Here is a 20209-nt window from a genome sequence, read left to right as displayed (position 1 = left end):
TGAGCCATGCGCGGCGAATTCAAATACTTAAATTATGGTTATGGTGGGTTTTTTGAACGTCATCCCGTGCAAAATTGCGTTCGCAAATTAAGAGCCGAAACTGGCAGAAACAGAAGAATTTTGGTAAAGTAAAATTTCCAATTAATTGAAAACGTATTTATGATTCTGTGGTACATAATAGTATTATTTTCCTTAACTTTTTAGAATCGCTGGGCCACGTTTGTGAACTTGCAAGTTGCATTGGCCACATGTCGGTCGCGGTCAGGCCATGGTCAGGCGTTCATGAGCAAAACGAAGTCCACTTTTTCAAACTAACCCACTGATATCCAGATTTTGAGGAACGATTCCTTAATCCTAGTAGCTCTAGTTTCGGTACATCTTGACATGTTTGAGGAGTGATCAGTTGCAGAATACCTCGCCACTCTAAAAAACGACCCACGTGGGTACCACAAAGTGAAAATCCCTCTGTCATGTCTGTGCCCCCTGAGAAGAGTGTTGACACAGTTTGACCTGTAGGCCTACCTGGCTATAGTATTATGAGGTTGATGGTGTGGGGTGGTGGGGTATTATGCAATTGAGCTAATTTAATTGAGACAATATTTAACTTTTTTTAGCAAGAAAACCAGAAGCTTGAAACTTTTAGCTCAATTGCAGAATACCCCGCCACTCTGCACGATCAACCTCATAGTCATTACTAGCCAGGTACATGTACAGGTCAAAGTGTCACACTCCTCTCAATATGCTCAATGAATTTTCACCTTCAAGGCTTCCGGCTTGTACCCAAGTAACCAGTCATTCCGAGGGTCACTTTTTTAGATTGGTGGGGTATTCTGCAATTACTCCGAATTTTTTACCTGAGTTTGGCGAAAGATGACCGCATTTCACATCTGATTACCCGACCCGGCTATTGTGAAACTTTTATGGTTCCAGATCAAGGAACCAGAGTACATGTGCACATTCCTCTTTGTTCGCAGCTCTTCGTCGCGTCATTTTATGCTGCCGTTTTACCCCATAAGTTCCCTCAAAAACCAAAGCCCTTCCCAGTTTTCTTTCTGATATGAAAGAGGACAATAATTTTGGATTTTTTTGCCCTACCTGACGTGTACTTTATGGTGGATAAACCACAAGTATACTCGGATGGGACTCGAACCCACGACCTCCTACTCACTAGTGCAGACGTCTTAACCACTCGACCACCGAGCTTGCTGGTGTCGGCTGGCTGGTTCGAATCAGATGTAGCCACCGAGCTTGCTGGGCATACACTGGGCATACAGTGTTAAAATACACATCGGGCAGGGCAAAAATCCAAAATTAATTCACATCTCCCCGGCACAGATCCATCTTTGAAATGATTGGGCAATCCGGTATGAATGAGCTACAAGTCATGATTTTGATTGGCCAATACTAGCACATTAATATTCACGATCTTAGTCAAAGCACGGTCCATGACAAACGCCAGTGTTGTTGGAAGAGATTCCCCAAATCTTTATCCCAAATCTATCCGCTCCGAGCAGAAGCAAAAGAAGGTGTGTTTTGAAATGAAATTGACCGTCCTTTGGTACGCACTCCCCGCCTAGGCGTGAGTTTATGCGCTTTTGACGCTGAGCACTCTGAGTATGCACAACAAATTTAGTCTGGAATGTATGGTCTTCGTGTGCACGCCGATCGCATACAAGAACCCGGATGGAAAACTTCAGTACCACCTGTCTTTCTTTGGCCGGGGAGGGTGCAGTTCAGCTCAGGGTGGATAATGTAACATTCTTTGAGAAAAAGATGGCTTGACTTGGAATATGTAATAAAATGGAAGCAGATTAACTGTTTGCAGATACACTTCTCCCGTTGGGTTGTGCAAAAAATAGATTGCTTGTTTGTCATTGAAGCCGATTATGTGTTGCGAACGTCAAAAAGGTTTATTGTCGTGATTGTTAGGATCGTTGCTATATCGAATCATGGCATGAAATTACATACACCCCAGGGGGTTATGGTTAATTTCTGATTGTTCAACATGTACACCAGTGTTCACAGTGAGGAAGATTGTTTTCAAAAGAAGAGGTTTTGCAAGTAAGAAGTAGGCCTATTCAATAATTTATGTAACCCAAAGTTGTGCATATACATGAATTAACATGACATCATATCACTGTAAATCTAATATTGCAAGCATAACATATTGTTTCATTTCTTATTTAGATATTGAGTCTGTGAGCCTACCTTGCAAAAATGGATAACACAGACATAGAAAGAAGACACACTCCTCTCAGAGGTATGTTGAAGCTCAAAGCAAAACTCTTCTCTGCTTTGGATGCCTCAACTTCATGCAATTCTTGCCCACAAAACCTCAAATTTCAATCCCTTATTTATGACGATTTAAGAATATGACGATTTAAGAAATATATCTAAGTAGTGAATTCTTTTGTCAACCCAAAACCAATGTTGATTTTTGAAAATTTACGGAGGACGAGGTTAGAAATAAGACTTTTGGAAAATGACTACCAAATTAAATTTGTCCAAAAACTAGAAATAACCAACACTCCGGATCGGGGGAGCCAACCCAAACCAAGTATCGAGGACCAACAGCAATACACTCAACTGATGAAGCAAGCCCGCAAAGCAGCAGAGGAGGGCCACCCCCGGGAATCGCTGCAGTTCCTCATCCGGGCATCCAAGATTGTCAAGACAGAGAAAGTTCTTAAGAGAATCACCAGAATTGAGGTACATGAAAGTTATTATCTGAGTAGCTCTGAGTAGCTAAGAAGCCTCCCAGATCCTACAAAATCCACCAGGAGATTTTACAGGATTTTGTAGGATTGAGGAATTGCCCGGTAGATTGAAGTACATTGGAGAATTTTTAAACATTAAGAATTATCAAGAATGTTAAGATTATCAGTTGCTACCAATATGCCTTAGGACTTGAGATTTAGATAAATGAATTGTTCCTAATCTATTAGATTCGGCAGAGATTTGATTTATTAGAATTTTTCCTAGATTATAGGTTTTTTGAGCCAAAAATTGTATGTAATTTTTGGAAGATTAATCATAAAGACTTTGCTGCTTTTCACTTCAGAAAATAAACAAATTCAAGATTTATTTAATCATAACTATTGGAGAAGTACCTAGTCTTTACTGATTATTGAAAATCCTAAAAAAAAACTCAGTATTTATCTTTTTATTTCATACCTTCTATCCTGGTGTTTCATAGGTTTTCGTTGCTTCCCAATTGCATTGCCAGACCTCTATAGAGTTTTGTATTTGTACCCTTTAAATACATAATAATCTAAGTAACATTAATCTGTTGATTGAGTTATCTTTACCGTCGCTGCTTAATCAGGAATACTTGAGGGAGAATGGATCAGAGTCAGAATCTGACGAAGACAGCGGCATGCAACACATCGGCAAGGGGTTCTACCTTCATGTGGACCTGTACAGCAAGCTCTACTCCTATCAGAGGGAAGCCCTGATGTGGTTCTGGAGGTTGCACCGTAAAAACAAGGGTGGGATACTGGGCGATGATATGGGGTGAGCTGAAAAGTGTTGGGGAAAGATATGGGGTGAGCTGAAAAGTGTTGAGGAAAGATATGGGGTGAGCTGAAAAGTGTTGAGGAAAGATATGGGGTGAGCTGAAAAGTGTTGGGGAAAGATATGGGGTGAGCTGAAAAGTGTTGGGGAAAGATATGGGGTGAGCTGAAAAGTGTTGGGGAAAGATATGGGGTGAGCTGAAAAGTGTTGGGGAAAGATATGGGGTGAGCTGAAAAGTGTTGGGGAAAGATATGGGGTGAGCTGAAAAGTGGTGGGGAAAGATATGGGGTGAGCTGAAAAGTGTTGGGGAAAGATATGGGGTGAGCTGAAAAGTGTTGGGGAAAGATATGGGGTGAGCTGAAAAGTGTTGGGGAAAGATATGGGGTGAGCTGAAAAGTGTTGGGGAAAGATATGGGGTGAGCTGAAAAGTGTTGGGGAAAGATATGGGGTGAGCTGAAAAGGGGTGAGGGAAGATATGGGGTGAGCTGAAAAGTGTTGGGGAAAGATATGGGGTGAGCTGAAAAGTGTTGGGGAAAGATATGGGGTGAGCTGAAAAGTGTTGGGGAAAGATATGGGGTGAGCTGAAAAGTGTTGGGGAAAGATATTGGGTGAGCTGAAAAGTGGTGGGGAAAGATATGGGGTGAGCTGAAAAGTGTTGGGGAAAGATATGGGGTGAGCTGAAAAGTGGTGAGGAAAGATATGGGGTGAGCTGAAAAGTGGTGAGGAAAGATATGGGGTGAGCTGAAAAGTGTTGGGGAAAGATATGGGGTGAGCTGAAAAGTGTTGGGGAAGGATATGGGGTGAGCTGAAAAGTGTTGGGGAAAGATATGGGGTGAGCTGAAAAGTGTTGGGGAAAGATATGGGGTGAGCTGAAAAGTGTTGGGGAAAGATATGGGGTGAGCTGAAAAGTGGTGAGGAAAGATATGGGGTGAGCTGAAAAGTGTTGGGGAAAGATATGGGGTGAGCTGAAAAGTGTTGGGGAAAGATATGGGGTGAGCTGAAAAGTGGTGAGGAAAGATATGGGGTGAGCTGAAAAGTGGTGAGGAAAGATATGGGGTGAGCTGAAAAGTGTTGAGGAAAGATTAAGGAAAGGAAGAAAGTCATCTCTTAGATTTTCATTCAAGCAGGTAACGGATGATTAGCATTAAGAATCTATTCTAGGGCCCCCTGTGGGTAAGTCGTCATGGGTGGTTGGATATTTTCCCCTCAAAAATGGTACTAGCATGTGTACCATTTTTCTGTGTCGTCGTTTGCTCAGTAAAGTGGTCAAATGTTGTATTCACGTCCAAATGAGTATGTAATTTGTGAGATTACTGCTTACTTTCGGAAATGCAAAATACGAATGCTGTACTTCAAACTGCTTGCCGAAATACACGAATCAAAGAAATAAAGGCTGGGCATATCAGTCTTGGGAAGCTGGGAAAACCTTTTTTCAATTTGCAGGATGATGTGGAGACAGGAGCAAACAAGCTGGAAATCAACCAAGCATGGGCGGAAAGTAAAGGACAAAGAACAGGTGGTGAGGGTGGCCAGACAAAAGAAGAAATTCCGTTTTAAGTCCTATACTGTATATTTTTTTGATTGATCGCAGCCTGGGCAAGACCATCCAAGTCATCTCCTTCCTGAGCGGCCTGTTCTACTTGGATCAAGTCAAGACGGTTCTCATCGTACTGCCGGTAGCACTCATCATCAATTGGGAAAAGGAGTTTGACAAATGGTAAGAGATGCCACCTGCTCTAGAAAAGCTCAAGGAAATCATGTTTGCATGCTTTCAAGTGGAACTGGTTAATAGCAGAGCAGATCTTTTCCGACCTTCCAACACAGTGACTGAAGTTCCAATCCCACCCAGGCCAGCATTTGGACTGGAATGTCTACCATAGGCTTTCCTTCACCGCTTAAAACGTAACATTTCTTCTTCACCTTGGAAGCTTTTGTGAGCCACCTGTGCTTCATTACCTCAGGCACTTTTGTGGGCTTGTTGGTTTCATTACCCACCAACTTCCCCCTTTCCAAAAATAAGAGCTTTGTTAGACAAAAATGGTGTCAAGAAAGTCCCTTAAACACTCAAGAAAAATAAGCAGTTAAACTTTTGGGGTCAAAATACCCAAATATGACACAGAGTCAACTTGAACATCTTGCACATAAGATTACACTCTCGAGAAAAAATTACAGCCTTTCATTTTGGCACGCTGTCTCTTGAATAACTGAATGAAATGACTGCATCTTGTTGTCGCACGGTTTTAGAGCACTCTGCCCTGTTGGTTCACGAATTTATTTATCTATTTCATTCAGGTCCCCAGGGATTTTTGTTGAGTCCTACCACAGCAGCAGCAAGCGCGAACGTGAGCGAGCGTTGGCCAAGGTCCAGAGACGGGGCGGTGTCTTGCTGACCAGCTACGGCCTGGTGCTGACCAATGCAGAGCTGCTGTCCCATCGGCACGGTAACCCCTTCACCTGGGTGAGGACCTTCGGAAATGTGACGCCACTGAAGCCAGCAAATAGCAAAAGACCTTTTCGGAAGACTTTTTAATTAAAAAAGTAATTTGTCACAAAGAGAAATTGTTGTTGAGTATTTGCGCCATTTGATCATCTCTCGAGTCAATATTTTGAAGTTTACCTTCTGAAGTTTAATTAGTGTGAGGTGTATTGACTTCTGCCAATTTAGATATTGACCTCTGACACCACATGTTTTACATAGTGAGTCTCCTCTATCCTGTATCCATTATTTCCTTTGTAAACCTACTTCCTCCTTGAATCATTCTACTATTTAGGACTATGTGATTCTCGACGAAGGACACAAGATCAAGAACCCCAGTAAGACCACCAAGGCAATACATAGAATACCAGCGACGCACAGGCTCATTCTGACGGGAACACCAATTCAGAATAATCTTAAGGTAAACAGTTAGGCCTCAGAGTGGATTAAAATGCATCTAGAAAATGCCAAACAGTAAATTAAGTCCATATTTGCCTCGAGCAGAAGCACCCCCTCATGGGCTGAAAAGAGCCATGTCGGTCAGAAGTGTTAGTTTTGTTGGTGGTGATGCGATTGCTACGCCTTCATTTCCTAGTCGTTTGTGAACCAGCGATGTGCAGCTACTACCAAAGGAGCCTCCATTGCCAAGGATGTGTAGCGCCCTCTCTTGGTCCAGCTCAAGAGCCATTAATATCCTCCCCCCTGGTAGTTTGGCTAGAAACCCTGCCAGAGGCATCAATCTGCATCCTTTGTCAAAGTGCCTTGCCTCACCAGTGTAACAAGATCCAACGATTCCGAAGGCCAAACGGCCTGGGAGTCTGAGGTTGCCAGTCACCACAAGATCCAAAAAAATCAACTCTCCCCAAGGCCTAACGGCCTGGGAGTCTGTGGTTGCCAGTCACCACAAGATCCAACAGTGGCATTTTTCCATGGGACTAGCTCCCATTGTCTCAACATGACCGGTTTGTTCGCCTGCTGTTGATTGCTCGGTGCAGCAAAATGCACTGGACCATCACACCTTTTAAAACCTAAGTCTGCATGATTGGAATGCAAGATACATTATTTATCTGACAAGAGGAATCGACTTTCAGACAGCCCGACTTTTGACTCGAATTTCACTTTGTGTTGTGCTGATTTGCGTATTCCAACAGTGAGCAGGTGAATTTGGTCAAGCTGTTCGTGTATTCTGCCGTCTTCCAGAAGCAGTGTTTGGCTGTTCTCTGGTGATGAAATAATATGGGTGTAACATGGAGACAACCTGCTTTGAACTTAACGTTCAACTGTTTCGTTTTTGTTTTCTGTGCAGGAGTTGTGGGCTCTGTTTGATTTTGTCACTCAAGGAACGTTACTCGGAACGCTACAGACATTCAACTCGGAGTACGCAAACCCAATCACTCGGGTAAGTTGCTTCTCCTCTAACTCCCTCAAATTTCTCTTAACCAAACTTTGTGATAATCTTGAAATGTGACCCTGTCCAGGAAAAGGTGATATAAGTTGCAAAAAAGAAAAAAATCCAGTTATATACATGACTGGAAAGCCCTCGTTGTAAGCTTTCATTTGGTATATGAAAGAGCTCCGTAGCCTTTCCCATTCCGGAGTTATGACACATTTGCATATTAATTAGTTCCAGGTAATTGAAATTGCCAAACTGAGAAAACAGGCTTTGAAATATCTAGCTCCAATGTGGGTTGTAGGCATTTAAATCTTACTTAGCAACCAACATGCTCTTGTGTTACAACCACCTTCAAAATTCGCACAAGGACTAAGGAATTAGTATTTTCAATGATTTTGTCGGAAAAAAAGGAATTTTTGAATCCAACGTTGAGCGGGTCATTGCTAGTAAATACATGGTGCGACTTATATCACCTTTTCCTGGAGCGGGTCACATATAAGATTTTATTAACTTTTTAATTATTATATTTTCTAAAAGAATCCACATTGTTGCTAAATTCATGGTGATATTAAACCAAAACAGATGTGAATTGGAAACAAAACGTAATGTGAAGCGGTTTTAGTTCATTCAATTTCTCACCAAACTAACTTGAAAATACGAATTTGCACCATCATGACTTTTCCACTAATTTTTGGTTGTCAAGGCAAGAGAAAAGGATGCGACGGGCGGTGAGCGTTGCCTTGGCAACCAGATGGCAGAGAGCCTCCGTGAGCTGATCGCTCCGTACTTCCTGAGGCGGACAAAGGCTGACGTAGTCAAGCGGCGGGAGGAAAGCTCCCAGAATCCCCAGGAGGAAGAGGAAGCAGAGGAAGAAGACAGGTGAGAATTATATCCGACTTGTGCCTGAACTGCAGAGGGCGCTCTTTGATTTCACATTCATGTGACAGTTTTTGGAGTCAGGTTTATCATGGTCCTTCTGTCCTCGCCTTCCACCTCTGTTACCCAGGACCAATTCCTGGCCAAGTCCACATGTAGATTGGGTTTTCAGTCCCTACCTGATTCCGTGGGTTTTACCCAGACTATTCCTCTGTGGTTTTTCCTCCCACCTCTAAAACTGTAACTGCTTCTTCACTGTCTCCTTCCAACAGGTTTCTGCAAGCAACAGTGCCCAGGAGCTCTTTGGAAAAATCCTTGGTTTCAGAAATACTTAAATGGAAAACACAGTATGGGCTATAGCCGAGTTCACGAGTTGTTTCACAGCCCAGTCAAGCAAGCAAAGCATTTGTCATGGTTCATTCGACTAGCCTTTGATCAACTCTGGACAGACCCAACTGCAGCCCAAGACACATTTCCAAGCAGGTTTTAGATATTTTCTGGCTTTTTTTTCCTTTAGAGTACCTGAATTTCCAACCCTGACCAGGAAGAACGACTTTGTGATTTGGCTGTCCCTGACGGATGCCCAGATCAAAATCTACCAAGATTTCATCTCACTGGACCAAGTCAAAGAGGTGGGCAAGTCAGTTTCGTCATGTAAAAACACATCGGATAAAAGGTTTCCCAGGTCGTGTAGTCGAGGAAATTACACAGACTCTGCATTGTAAGGATTCCCGACTCGGCATTCAGGGGTCTTTTAAAGTATGGAGTTATCTCAAGTCTAGAAGTCTAGAAATTCATTAAGGACCATATTGATCACTTATAATCTCGAAACGATCGGTCGTCTCGCGATGCCTTGTCTTCCTCCTTACGCAGGTTTTTCCTGTTTGTGTTACTGTCTTTTTGGTAATGTTATCAGTTTGGGAAAAGCTGCAAACCTAATGATTTTGGCGTCTTCTCGTGATCCGCACAGCTTCTGATGACGAGCCGCTCGCCATTGGTGGAGTTGACCATACTGAAGAAACTCTGTGACCATCCCCGTCTGTTGCCGGCCCGAGCTTGCATCCAGCTGGGCTTAGAGACGGCCGACGACGCTTGGTGAGATCATGGTGTAATTACACTAATAAACCAAGAAAAAAAATCTAAAACAAAAAGGGGCTAAATGGACTGACAAGATCAAATTTATGTGTGGCTGGTGACAAGTCTGGTGAGATAAGGTACCAGGCTATTTCTAAGTCTTAAATTGACTCTGTAAGCATCGGAGTTGGAATGAGCTAAAATCCCTTGCTTACCTGTGAAATATGCTTACTGTGTCAACGTAAAGCAGAGATTCTCCATTTTTTCTTACCGGAGATTCTGAATAAGCTCCATTCACCAACTTGAAAATAAATCAATCTCTGTCATCGTTCCCTCTCCAGGGCGGATGAAGACGACGATGATTCTGACGCAGCCAGATCCAAGAACCGGACCTCCAACCCCGCCCTGCAGGCCATGGCGGACGAGGTCCTGCTGACCGAATCCTGCAAGCTCCAGTTCCTGGTCAGCCTACTGGTCAACCTCCGGCGGGAGGGCCACCGGACGCTGGTCTTCAGCCAGTCACGCAAGATGCTGGACATCATCGAGAAGGTTCTCAAGAACCAGGTGGGGGCAGAAGTAACAAATACGTATAAAAGAATGTCATCAGTTGACAGATGGAATGGATTTTCAAACTGTTGAACATTCAGTAGATTTTTTCAAAACACCTGAGTAAATCCTGCCCAAATAAATACCTGTATCACCAAAGAGTTCTTCTGGAATTTCTTTTTGTGGGGTGTATTGGAACGTTCTATTCACCACACAGTGTGTATTAGAATACTCTATTTTGTAGTGGACGACTCCTTAGTTGGATAATGGGAACTTGCGAAGGTGTTTTATATTGCCTCATTTTGTGTGTGTTTATGATCGGCCAAAGGCAGTGTGCAACCTCCTCAGAACTGTACCCAAGCTTGTAACCTGCCTAGCAGAAAATCGTACCAAACAAAATTGTGGCCTAAAGTAGCAGGGCACCGGTTATAGTCAGTGTGCATACCGTGACATTTTAGTTGGTAACCCATCTTTGTAATATTTCACAACCAATAACCATTTTGAAAACAGTAACTTTATGCAAAATTTAGATATGAAAGTTAAACCTCACAGGCATTGATTGAGAAATGATCTTGCATTCAGAACTTCCAAGTCATGCGGCTCGACGGAACCATCACCAAGCTGGACGACCGGGAGAAACGAATCTCGTCGTTCCAGTGCAACAACGAGCTGTCGGTCTTTCTGCTGACCACTCAAGTGGGAGGAGTCGGCCTCACACTGACAGGGGCAGATCGGGTCGTCATCTGTGAGTTCCTTAGCATTCCCTTTGACTGCTCTTGGTTTTGAGCATTCGATCATAGAACTTCAAGTTTTCCGCTTCTAGTGAACTTTTGAATGATTTAACCGGTTTTACCAACCTGTTGTTTTCCATAACAGTTATGATTCCACTCAATGAATTATGCACTTAAAATTTTCTTTTTTTCTTTAACCCCAACTCCCACGGGTGTATGTAAAATCGTATTGAAATTGGAGGATTTTGGACTGTTAGGGTTAATTACCACTTTAATGATATATCACAATGGACATTTCAAAGATGTTAGAAATCTTTGCGTTAAAGCCGTATCTATAAATATATCCTTATTGTAATTCAAATTTTGCATTTTAGGGGGAGATTTTGATCAAGGTCAGCAAACACATTGTTATCTTTTAAACAGAATTCAGTGTCATGCGTATCGATATGCCACCCGTTTATTTTGTCTTGCAGTTGATCCAAGCTGGAACCCAGCGACCGACAGCCAGGCCGTGGATCGAGTCTATCGCATTGGTCAGACCCGGTCAGTAGTGATCTACCGCCTCATCACCTGCGGCACCGTGGAGGAAAAGATATACCGACGACAGATCTTCAAAGATTCCCTGACGAAACAGACTACCGGCACATCCAAGAACCCCTACCGGTAAACAAGACACCGACTACCTCCATGTCTTAATTATTTTGTCACTTGTAAATGATGCTGATGCTGCAGTTTCATTGTGATTGCAAGAATTGGTCTAAGATGAAGTGTACAGTAACTTCATGGCATCAACTAATGTTGGCTGTCGGAAGATTAACACAGTTACGCAAACTTTGAGTTTATCACGTCATATTAGGTTCAAGATTTTTGACCGTGTGAAATTTATATCGAAAGTTTTATGTTTTGGTTTGAAGGAATTTATTTGTGTTTTCATTTGATCTGTCATTTTTCGTAGTTATTTCTCTCGACAAGAGCTGAGAGACCTTTTCATTTTGGACAATCCCCGGGTATCGACCACCCAGCAAGCGCTCGAAGAGATGCATGCAGCCCAGCGAAAGACAGACACACAGCTCGATGAGCACATCGCGTTCCTGTACTCACTAGGTGAACACTCAGATTGCACCTCACTGAGTCAATTAAACCCTCTCACCAAACTATGTCGTGACAACCAACGGCACATTGAAGGCATGATATTCCTGTACTCACAAGCTAAACACTCCATATCTGTTTGCTTGAAACGCAGTGACCTTCTCAGCTTCTTACATATTGTATGCTAAATCAGCAACTCGTTATCCTAGCTAACTCAAAAAAATGCATAAATAAGGTAAAACTTACACTGTACTCAAAATGACCTCTCAAATCGCATCTCAGTGCAAAAGAGCCAGTAAACTCATGAACAAAACTAATCATAGACTCGGTTCGCTCAACACGTCACCTTCTCAACTTAATTAGATACTGAAACGGCATTTCACTGCTTTAAACCAAGGCAACTGCAGTGAGTCTTGAACAAAGCTAGTGTTAGTCACTCATCCACACGGATGCTTCTCAATTCTGGTTATTCCTAGACATGTTCGGTCTGAGCGATCACGACTTGATGTTCTCCCAAGAGGCTGACACGGAAAATACCGAAGATCAAGAACAAGCGGCTGAATACGTACAGCACAGGGTGAGACAAAAGAGGGCGCTATTCAGAACTGACCATTAACGTCCCCATGTATCGCAATCTGTACTGAGAATTTAACAAAGTGTCCTTACTATGAGTTGTTTACTGTCAAACGTCAAGTAAAAACTTTCTCACCACAAGCTCCACTGGTACTAATATTCTTCTTTGGAATAAGTTATCAAGTTCCGTTCTTCCACAAACTTCATTTCTTAGCATGCCTGTCTTTATGAATTCCTCTGTTCGAAGCGAGTTGAAGTCAAGTCTATCTAAAGCCCCTGAATGTCCATCACAAGTTCATTGTTAGTCATCCAGTTTATAGCCAAGTCACGAACTATTCAAGCAAACTTTGATAAACTGGCACGTGTTTCTCTCTGTTCACCCCTTTACTTTGATATGACCGGTCTTACGAAAGGACTTATTACTGGACTTGGGAAGGAACTCAACTACAACACTGGTACCGAGCTCCTTTTGTTTCGGTTGTTGTCACAGGTAACCCGCGCAAAAGAGCTCGTCTCGGCGGAGTCCGACTTGTCTCAGAAGCTGAGAGACCAAGTCCTCCAAGACACAGAGGAACCGGGCAGCATGCAGCGACACCATCGCCAATACGCCGACCGGCAAACGCTGCTGGACCACGCAGCGAAGCTGGGGCGAGAAGTCAATGTACCAGCCTTCAATAAACGACGCGACGACTACGAGAGGAAAAATAGATCACCAAGTAAAGGGAACATTGCTGTTTGTTTACAAGTTGTTTCAGAGTGCTAGAAATATCCTTAACCAGGCTAATAATCCACCAGTATGTCACTGGCAGTTGTATTTGACTTTTTAATCTGCGCAAGAGTTGGGTTGGCAAGGTAGTTCTTTCCTCGCCTTCCACCTCTTTGGTTCCGGGTTTGATTCCCGGCACGGTCCACATGTGGATTGGGTTTTCAGTCCCTACCTGACTCCGTGGGTTTTACCCAGACTACTCCTCTGGGGTTTTCCTCCCACCTCTAAAACTGTAACTGCTTCTTACTGTCTCCTCTTTCCTGAAGTTGGTAAATGTGGGTCGTTTGGCGGCTGCCCGAGGCACCCTTGTATGCCATCGGCTCAACCATGTTTAAATGTATTCATTATTCCACGCTTAATGTCTTCATTGTACAGCGCATTTGAACATATCTATTTGACATTTTCGCTTTATAAATGAATACATCATTATTATCAAACAGAAAGCCCTTCTTTGTTCTACCTCATGGAGTGTATTCAATTCAGCAGGTGTCAAACTGTGACAGTATCAACATTTAAACAATTCAAAGGCTTCTAGAGGAGCATACATGTTCAGGTCTGTGGTACAAAACTGAGACATCTTCAGTAAATCACTTCAAGTCTTTTTGTCATCCGTCACTCTAGGTGTCTCAGAGGAGGAACAGTCAGGAGACGAGGAGCAGTGGGAAGAAGAGCAAGAAGAGTTGAACATGTCCATGGCCAACATGACCTTAGACAGAGACATTGCCCCGCCTCCCCAGGTTAAGAGGGCTGTGCCAAATAACCAAATATTCGATCGATTGTTGAATATTTGAATATTATTTTTTGAATTTGAATATTTGAATGCAAAATTCATGAAATGGAAGGGGAAATTTTCTTTTGTTTCAAATGAGAAACACTGCACTGTGGGGGCTTGTTTCAAGCAGATTCAAATGAAAAGCGTCACAAATTTGACATCGATTTAAACAGTACATTATTCATTAAACAATTTGAAAGATATAAAAAGGTAACTGCATCTTACCTTGTTTAAAGTGTTAAGTCTCTTTATTGGGTAATATACAAGTGATACTTCAGAACTCCGGTGTACACTTAAATTTCATTCTTACTTTTGCCCTGTTGTCAAGTTTGAAGTGTTTGCAGCCACTTATTGCCACGGAAACCATCAGTTTCTCCTGGCAACATCAGTACCTCCCTGTAGGTTTTTGTGGTTGTAACTTTTTTAAACACACTTTTCCTCAGGGTCAACGCACTGTCAACCTTCTGTCGGACAGACCCCCGTCATCCAACGCTGTTCCGAGTACCAGTGTCATCTGCATTGAAGATTCTGATGATGACGACGGGAACGAGTCTGCGACAGACATCGTCAGGCGAAATGAGTCTGACCTGGGCGTCATTGAGGACTCTGATTCAGAGGTCATGACTTCACCGAAGGTTAAGTCAGAGGTTAATTCCTCAGAGACCTCTGAGCACTTCGCAAACGAACAGGAGATTCATGAGGAGTCTTTCGCTTCTCCACTTGGGGATGGCAAATCTGACGTCAAAGGTGAGGTCAAGATGCAAGAACATTGGAATGGTCCTGCTCAAGACCTGTGTCTGACTATGGAAGAAGAGGCGTCAAGTCTTGATCAGTCGACAGAGTCAGAAAAAGCTCGGCTGAAACGGCTGGCCACAACTCCAAAAGAGTCTCTCGAGAAAAAGAGTCGCTTCTCCCTTACTCCTCAGAGCGAGACAAGATCGCCTGGTTGCCTTGACAACTCTCCTGATGCGGAAGGAGACAGCATCCAGGAGATAGCTCCCACACCGAGTCCCATCATCGATCTGACAGATTCTGATGCAGTTGAGTCTGAGGCTGATATGTCAAAAAGCTTTGAGGAGATCGAACACAGAACCATTGCCACCTCGCCTCTAGCTGACAGCCGGCAATCATTGTCAACTGACAGTCCCCCAAGACCCATTTCCACGGCAACCGATGTCGGCGAACTGGAGAAAAATCTTGATTCAGATTATTACATGGAATCCGAGGAAGATGAAGACTTCAAAAAGGATTACTCCAACTTGTTTCCTGAAAACCAAAAGGCACCAACAAGCCTCAAATCACCTGATCCAAGACCAGGCTCAGCCCTTGAAGAATCCGTCTATGTGTCCCCGGAAATTGAGCAGAGGAGTGTAGCCTTGTCACCAGCAGTCCATTACAAATCTTCACCAGAAAACTCCCCTGAGAATACCTCCGTCAGGGCAGCAACCTCGGAGCCGACTGCTAGAGGCAGAGACGATTGTACGGAACAAAGTAAAACCAGCAACGGCAGTGAAATTACCAGAGGCAAAGTCTTCCATTACAACTCGGAAAATGAAAACATTCACAACAACTGGATGAGTATTTTCAGAGAAGATGAAGTACGCGAGAGGGTCATTAACGTAACCCATAAGCTCTCCTTTGATGAAACCACAGTTGCCGAAAGAACAAATGATGAGGATCAGACGCCGGAGCCAAGACTTGAAGGAACCGTGGAATGGACTATGGAACAGTCCGATGACGAAAAGGATCCACAGGAAGAGAAACGGATGTCGGAACTTGAACAGAGCATGACTGTCATGAGCACGGCATCTGGAGATGAGCTTCCTGGATATGGTAACCATGGCAACAAGGAGGAGGAGGAATCTGAAGATGACATTGCTGTGCCGGTGTCCAGGAGAAGACGGGTCATTGAAGAGAGCGAGGAAGAGGCGGATGAGTCCGTCCGAGACGAGATGGACGGGTCACTCCTTCAACAGTCTCCTGACCCAGATGAAGAGGACCGGGGGCATCGAGATGGAGAAGAAGGGAAAGATGTTGCCGAGAGTGATGGTGGCGTTGACGATGCAGCAGTTGAGGAAGAGCAAGAGGTTGAGGAACCCGAAGGGGAAGATGTTCAAAGTGACCTAGAAGAGGATCTTGAGGACGATGGCGATGAATACGAGGACAGCTTCATCGATGACCAGGAGCACAGTGATGGTAAGTCATCCCAATAACCCAATCTGAAAATTGCGTTGAGCAAATACTTGAAGTGAGTATTGCAGAGTATTGCAGCCACGCCTGCTGCCCAGTAAAGAGCCCCCATTGTGCGATGTTGTGTAATTTCCTCTTTGCTATGCTGGATTTCAGTGTTGCTATGCAGAGCGGCCGACGGTCAAACAGCACATGGACCATTCATCAACCACACGGGCATAATGAACACTGCACAGTTGCATTTTCTTAACTAAAGTGGCCAGATTCCATGAGCTTGCAGCAGTGTTGTAAAGCATATCACTGGATAAGTGCTGGAGCGCTTTTGTCCCCGCTGATAATCCACAGCACTGGCAGCCGCAAACAATGGTACTTTTTCAAAACAATGGCGGACTACCTCCGCTAATGCCAGCACTTTGCGCTGACAGCTTATGAACTGTGATTGGCAAGTCCCAACAGTTAGGTCTTTTGTCAAAGAAAGTTGCATACACGGCCAAGGTCTCCGGTACCCGGCTCCCCGGCAGGAAGTGGTTAAAGTACAATTGTGAGAGAAAGAGAATTGTTTCTACTGGCCTCATATGATTTGTGCCCTCGTCAACAGAAGTGAGCGCTGACAGTGAAGAAGAGTATGAAAGCAGTGAGGAGGAGTGTGAAGAGGCGGAGCTTAATGGCAAAGAGGGGGAGGATGAAGAAGTGACACTGAGTCAAGAAGAAATTCAAAGATATCAGGATCTCGTGGGCAGAGGAAGGTAAAGTTTTCCTGTACTCTCGTGTCCTCGTTAACAAATTTGATCAGGAAAGATTCAAGTTCTCCTGTTGTAAATAAAATTAACGATATTTCCCATCAGTGGAACAAGCATGCCTTTGGTTAGTGACGGTAATGAATGCTCCTCTGTACCATTTCGGCATTTACTTGAGATCATTCCACTGAGGAGTTTGTACCCATTCCGTTGAAAATGGTTGAACATAGTGTATGCCGGACGCGCAAGTGAATCAGTGATGTATATTTTACCTAGCATTCAAGAGTAAAAATTGATTTCTTTGTTGTTAAAGGTTCATTTAAAAGTGTTCTTTGTGACTTTTTTGTACACCATATGATCAAGGTTGCTTGGCAACATCATGCTTTAAGCTGTAATTGGATTGAAATTAACTCTGAAAGATTTCTTTCAAATTAAGAATTTAATTTTCAGTTCTTTAAAAACTCATTTTGTTTCCCAGACTTCACGAAGAAAATGGAAAAATAAAGAAAGCGTTGAGCTGCTACCTGACAGCGCTAGACATCGACGCAAGCGACAGGACCCTGCAACGACGCACCTACAGACTGGCCCAGCAGTTCAAGCAAAAGGCTGGCCTGTCGTAAAACCCATGCATCACAAGGAGGAGGGCAGGGTACCATTTGGCAGTGATCCAGTTTGGTATTTTAACAGTACATACCTGAAATGAAGCATGGTTGAGGTCACTAAAGGGAAAGCAGTACAGGTGTGCGAGATCTGCCTTATCAGCACCGCTGTGCATTGACTCCCACACGTTTTGTTCTCCAGTGACCTCGTCTCTTTAAAATATCTAACTCGCTCAATGCACAAACGTCGATAAAGTTTCCCTCGTGAGTAACTTCTGATTGAGTTACGGTAAAAGGTATGATAAAATTTAAGTTATGTTAATTTTAGTTCCATAAAAAGACACAATTTACTTTTTCTTTTCTTTTTTGGGTTTGCTTTATTTTGGAAAAGAGATAAAATGCATTTACCTTCCCTCAATGAAAATCTGTCAAAAGTTCCCGATTACAGCATGCACTGAAATCTACTTCCAGATTTCTCGGCCACATCTTTGGAATCCGCATTATGAAACTGATGTGTGATTTTTTTAGTCTCAGCCAAATTATTCCAAAATGGTCTTCTTCAATTAGGAGCCAGCTACCTGACCTCGGCAAGCTTACCAGAATCGGTGAGCAAGAGGTCGAGGGTGCAAATCCCACCCAAACAAGCTTGTCTAGAGCTGTGTCGAATATCCAAATAACCAAATATTCCATCGATTGTCGAATATTCAAATATTTACTTTTCAAATTTGAGAATTCAAATGCCAAATTCATGGAACGTAAGGGAAATTTTTCTTTTGTTTTTAATGAGAAAAATTGCACTCGAGGATTGGTTGAAGCAGTTTCAAAGGAAACTTGTCAGAAATCGTACGATTTAAAAAGTAAATTATTCATTAAACAATTTAAAAGGGATAGAAATTTTCAACAGGGGAAGAAGTCTTGTTCATTTCTTAAATCTAGCTGAATCATGGTTGGAGATGCTCCTTGATGTGAGAAGCTATTACATTGATCATAAATGTACAGTTGTGTGTGTTGTTGCAACCCATTTCGTACATGGTTTGTTCATCAACAATCTGCTGGTCGGTACGACCGAATATCCGGATATTCGATGGAATTGTAGGTTGAATATTCTAATAGTGAATTAATCGAATTGACTCGGCCCTAAACTTGTCAAGTTGGTTTTTTTTTTCACTAGTTCTTAGAAAACACAGAGCATGCGCTACATTTAATATTTAGACAATGATAAGGAAAACTGGGGGGGGGAAACAGTGTAAAAGTAAAGTTTGAATATTTCTCCATTTATCTTAAATTAAGGTCATTAAGGACAGACCAAGTGACCATGCTCAGTTCTGTCAGCATTAAATTACTTGCTTTTTGATTGTTCTTGTAGTCCTGCAGTTACGCAGGTGTCACTTTCTCTCAGCAGGTTTCCACAAAGTTACTTTATTTTTTCTTCTAAAGTGAAGTCAACAACTAGGGAAGCTCGGGAAAGATGGCATAAAAGGTTGAAAAAGTAGCATGTTATGCAAGCGAGCATTCAGTTAGATCTCCTGGCTTGTGAGGTCAGTTATGAGTGACAGTGTATTATTGTGAGGTCTGTTATGAGTGACAGGGTATTATTGTGATTTTGTTGCATACATTTTACAAACATATATTGGAAATGTTAGCTGGCAATGTTTAACAAAATTGTAAAACCCGCTGAATACAATATAAAAATTGTACACCTGAATAGTAACCATTGTTCCCAATCAATTTGATGCACAAACTTACATTTTGTACATCTATATTTCTACATTATTTTGCTTACAAATATGAACAAAGAAATTAAACTGACTGGAGCGGGATTTGAATCTGCGGCCTCTGGAACACCGTACCAGTGCTCTACCAACTGCGTCACCCAGCCCTATATTGGTGGCTCTTCCCATTTGTCAATATCTCTGTTCGGTAGGGGGGTGCTAGCCAGAAGCCATTATTTTACAACTAATATCATTCTAGAGTAATACACTCTGTTCCTCAAGATTTGGTCGAATTGTTTTGTTAGTATGGAAATTTAAGAGCCTGATTTTTGCTTCAGAGAAATAGTCTCAAGGATTGTAGCTTCAGTCCTCTTAATTTCCACAGGTGATGTACAGTATATGCATTGCAAATGCTGTTGGCAATGTTTTTCATGTCGAGTAATTTTCAAGAGATGTTTTTTACAAAATACCATTCCAGGCAAATGTACGGGAGCATATAAGGGCCAAGTGCAAAAAAATTGTTCTGGTTGCTAACTCGCCGCAGCGAGTTAATACTATCTCGCCGCGGACGAATTTCATAAATCTTTAGGGTGTCGTCATACTACTGTACAATTAGGGTGGAATGCAGTGAAATTGCGTTGCAAAGTTTGATTCAACCAAGCTTGATTTCCAACTCAACAGAAAACAAAGGAAATCTCTTTTGGGGGTGTGAATTTCCATAATAAGTGGGGTATACTACTTTGATTCCCGGGTAGACTCCCTGTTAGGGTGGCTTTTCATTTATACTGGAACAAATTATTCTATTCACATTAGCGCCGCGAGGAGGAATCCTGAAAAGAGCGGGGAAAAAAAGCCAAATTAATGAAAAATTAATAAGTGAAAATAAAATAGAAAATAGCAAATGCATGATTTTCTTGAGAAAAACAAGAAAATCGATCCACCCTCCAATTAAAGGTTATTGTTTTAAGTAGACGGTTTGCTCCCCTCCCACCGAAAAAAAAACTCTGGCGACGCCCATGCATATCTTTAGACAATATGTGTTGCCATTTTGGACCAAACCTCGACGTTTATATCACTGTAACATTAACATTTGCTATGATTTAGGGGGCAAAATCAGGCAAAAAGAGAAAAATAAAGTGAAGGTGAAGGGAAATTTAGGAAC

At 42.7% G+C, this 20209-nt stretch overlaps 1 protein-coding gene across 1 annotated transcript; it reads left to right on the top strand.

Moving 5' to 3' along the window:
• The first annotated feature begins 16 nt into the window (after window positions 1–16).
• LOC110976987 (uncharacterized) lies at window positions 17–19161 on the top strand. Its single transcript, XM_087140674.1, has 21 exons — window positions 17–123; window positions 2188–2260; window positions 2516–2709; window positions 3326–3513; window positions 5105–5230; window positions 5806–5971; window positions 6285–6410; window positions 7296–7388; window positions 8086–8261; window positions 8776–8890; window positions 9229–9353; window positions 9674–9896; window positions 10461–10623; window positions 11083–11272; window positions 11565–11713; window positions 12175–12275; window positions 12762–12987; window positions 13659–13774; window positions 14253–16005; window positions 16598–16745; window positions 17215–19161. The coding sequence occupies exons 2-21, from the start codon at window positions 2218–2220 to the stop codon at window positions 17354–17356; spliced, it is 4563 nt and encodes a 1520-aa protein (XP_086996800.1). The 5' UTR covers window positions 17–123; window positions 2188–2217; the 3' UTR covers window positions 17357–19161.
• The last annotated feature ends 1048 nt before the right edge of the window (window positions 19162–20209 follow it).

This window comes from Acanthaster planci, linkage group LG09 (genome assembly GCF_054643075.1).
Source record: "Acanthaster planci isolate LZ-2023a linkage group LG09, COTS_SCS, whole genome shotgun sequence".
Lineage (NCBI taxonomy): Eukaryota > Metazoa > Echinodermata > Asteroidea > Valvatida > Acanthasteridae > Acanthaster > Acanthaster planci.
This window is presented reverse-complemented; position numbering and strand designations above follow the sequence as displayed.

Coding starts and splice junctions, on each gene's coding strand:
- LOC110976987 (XM_087140674.1), top strand. CDS start 2,218: ATGGATAACACAGACATAGAAAGAAGACACACTCCTCTCAGAG. Junction 5,231..5,805: donor GAAAAGGAGTTTGACAAATG/GTAAGAGATGCC, acceptor TATTTCATTCAG/GTCCCCAGGGATTTTTGTTG. Junction 13,775..14,252: donor ACATTGCCCCGCCTCCCCAG/GTTAAGAGGGCT, acceptor ACTTTTCCTCAG/GGTCAACGCACTGTCAACCT.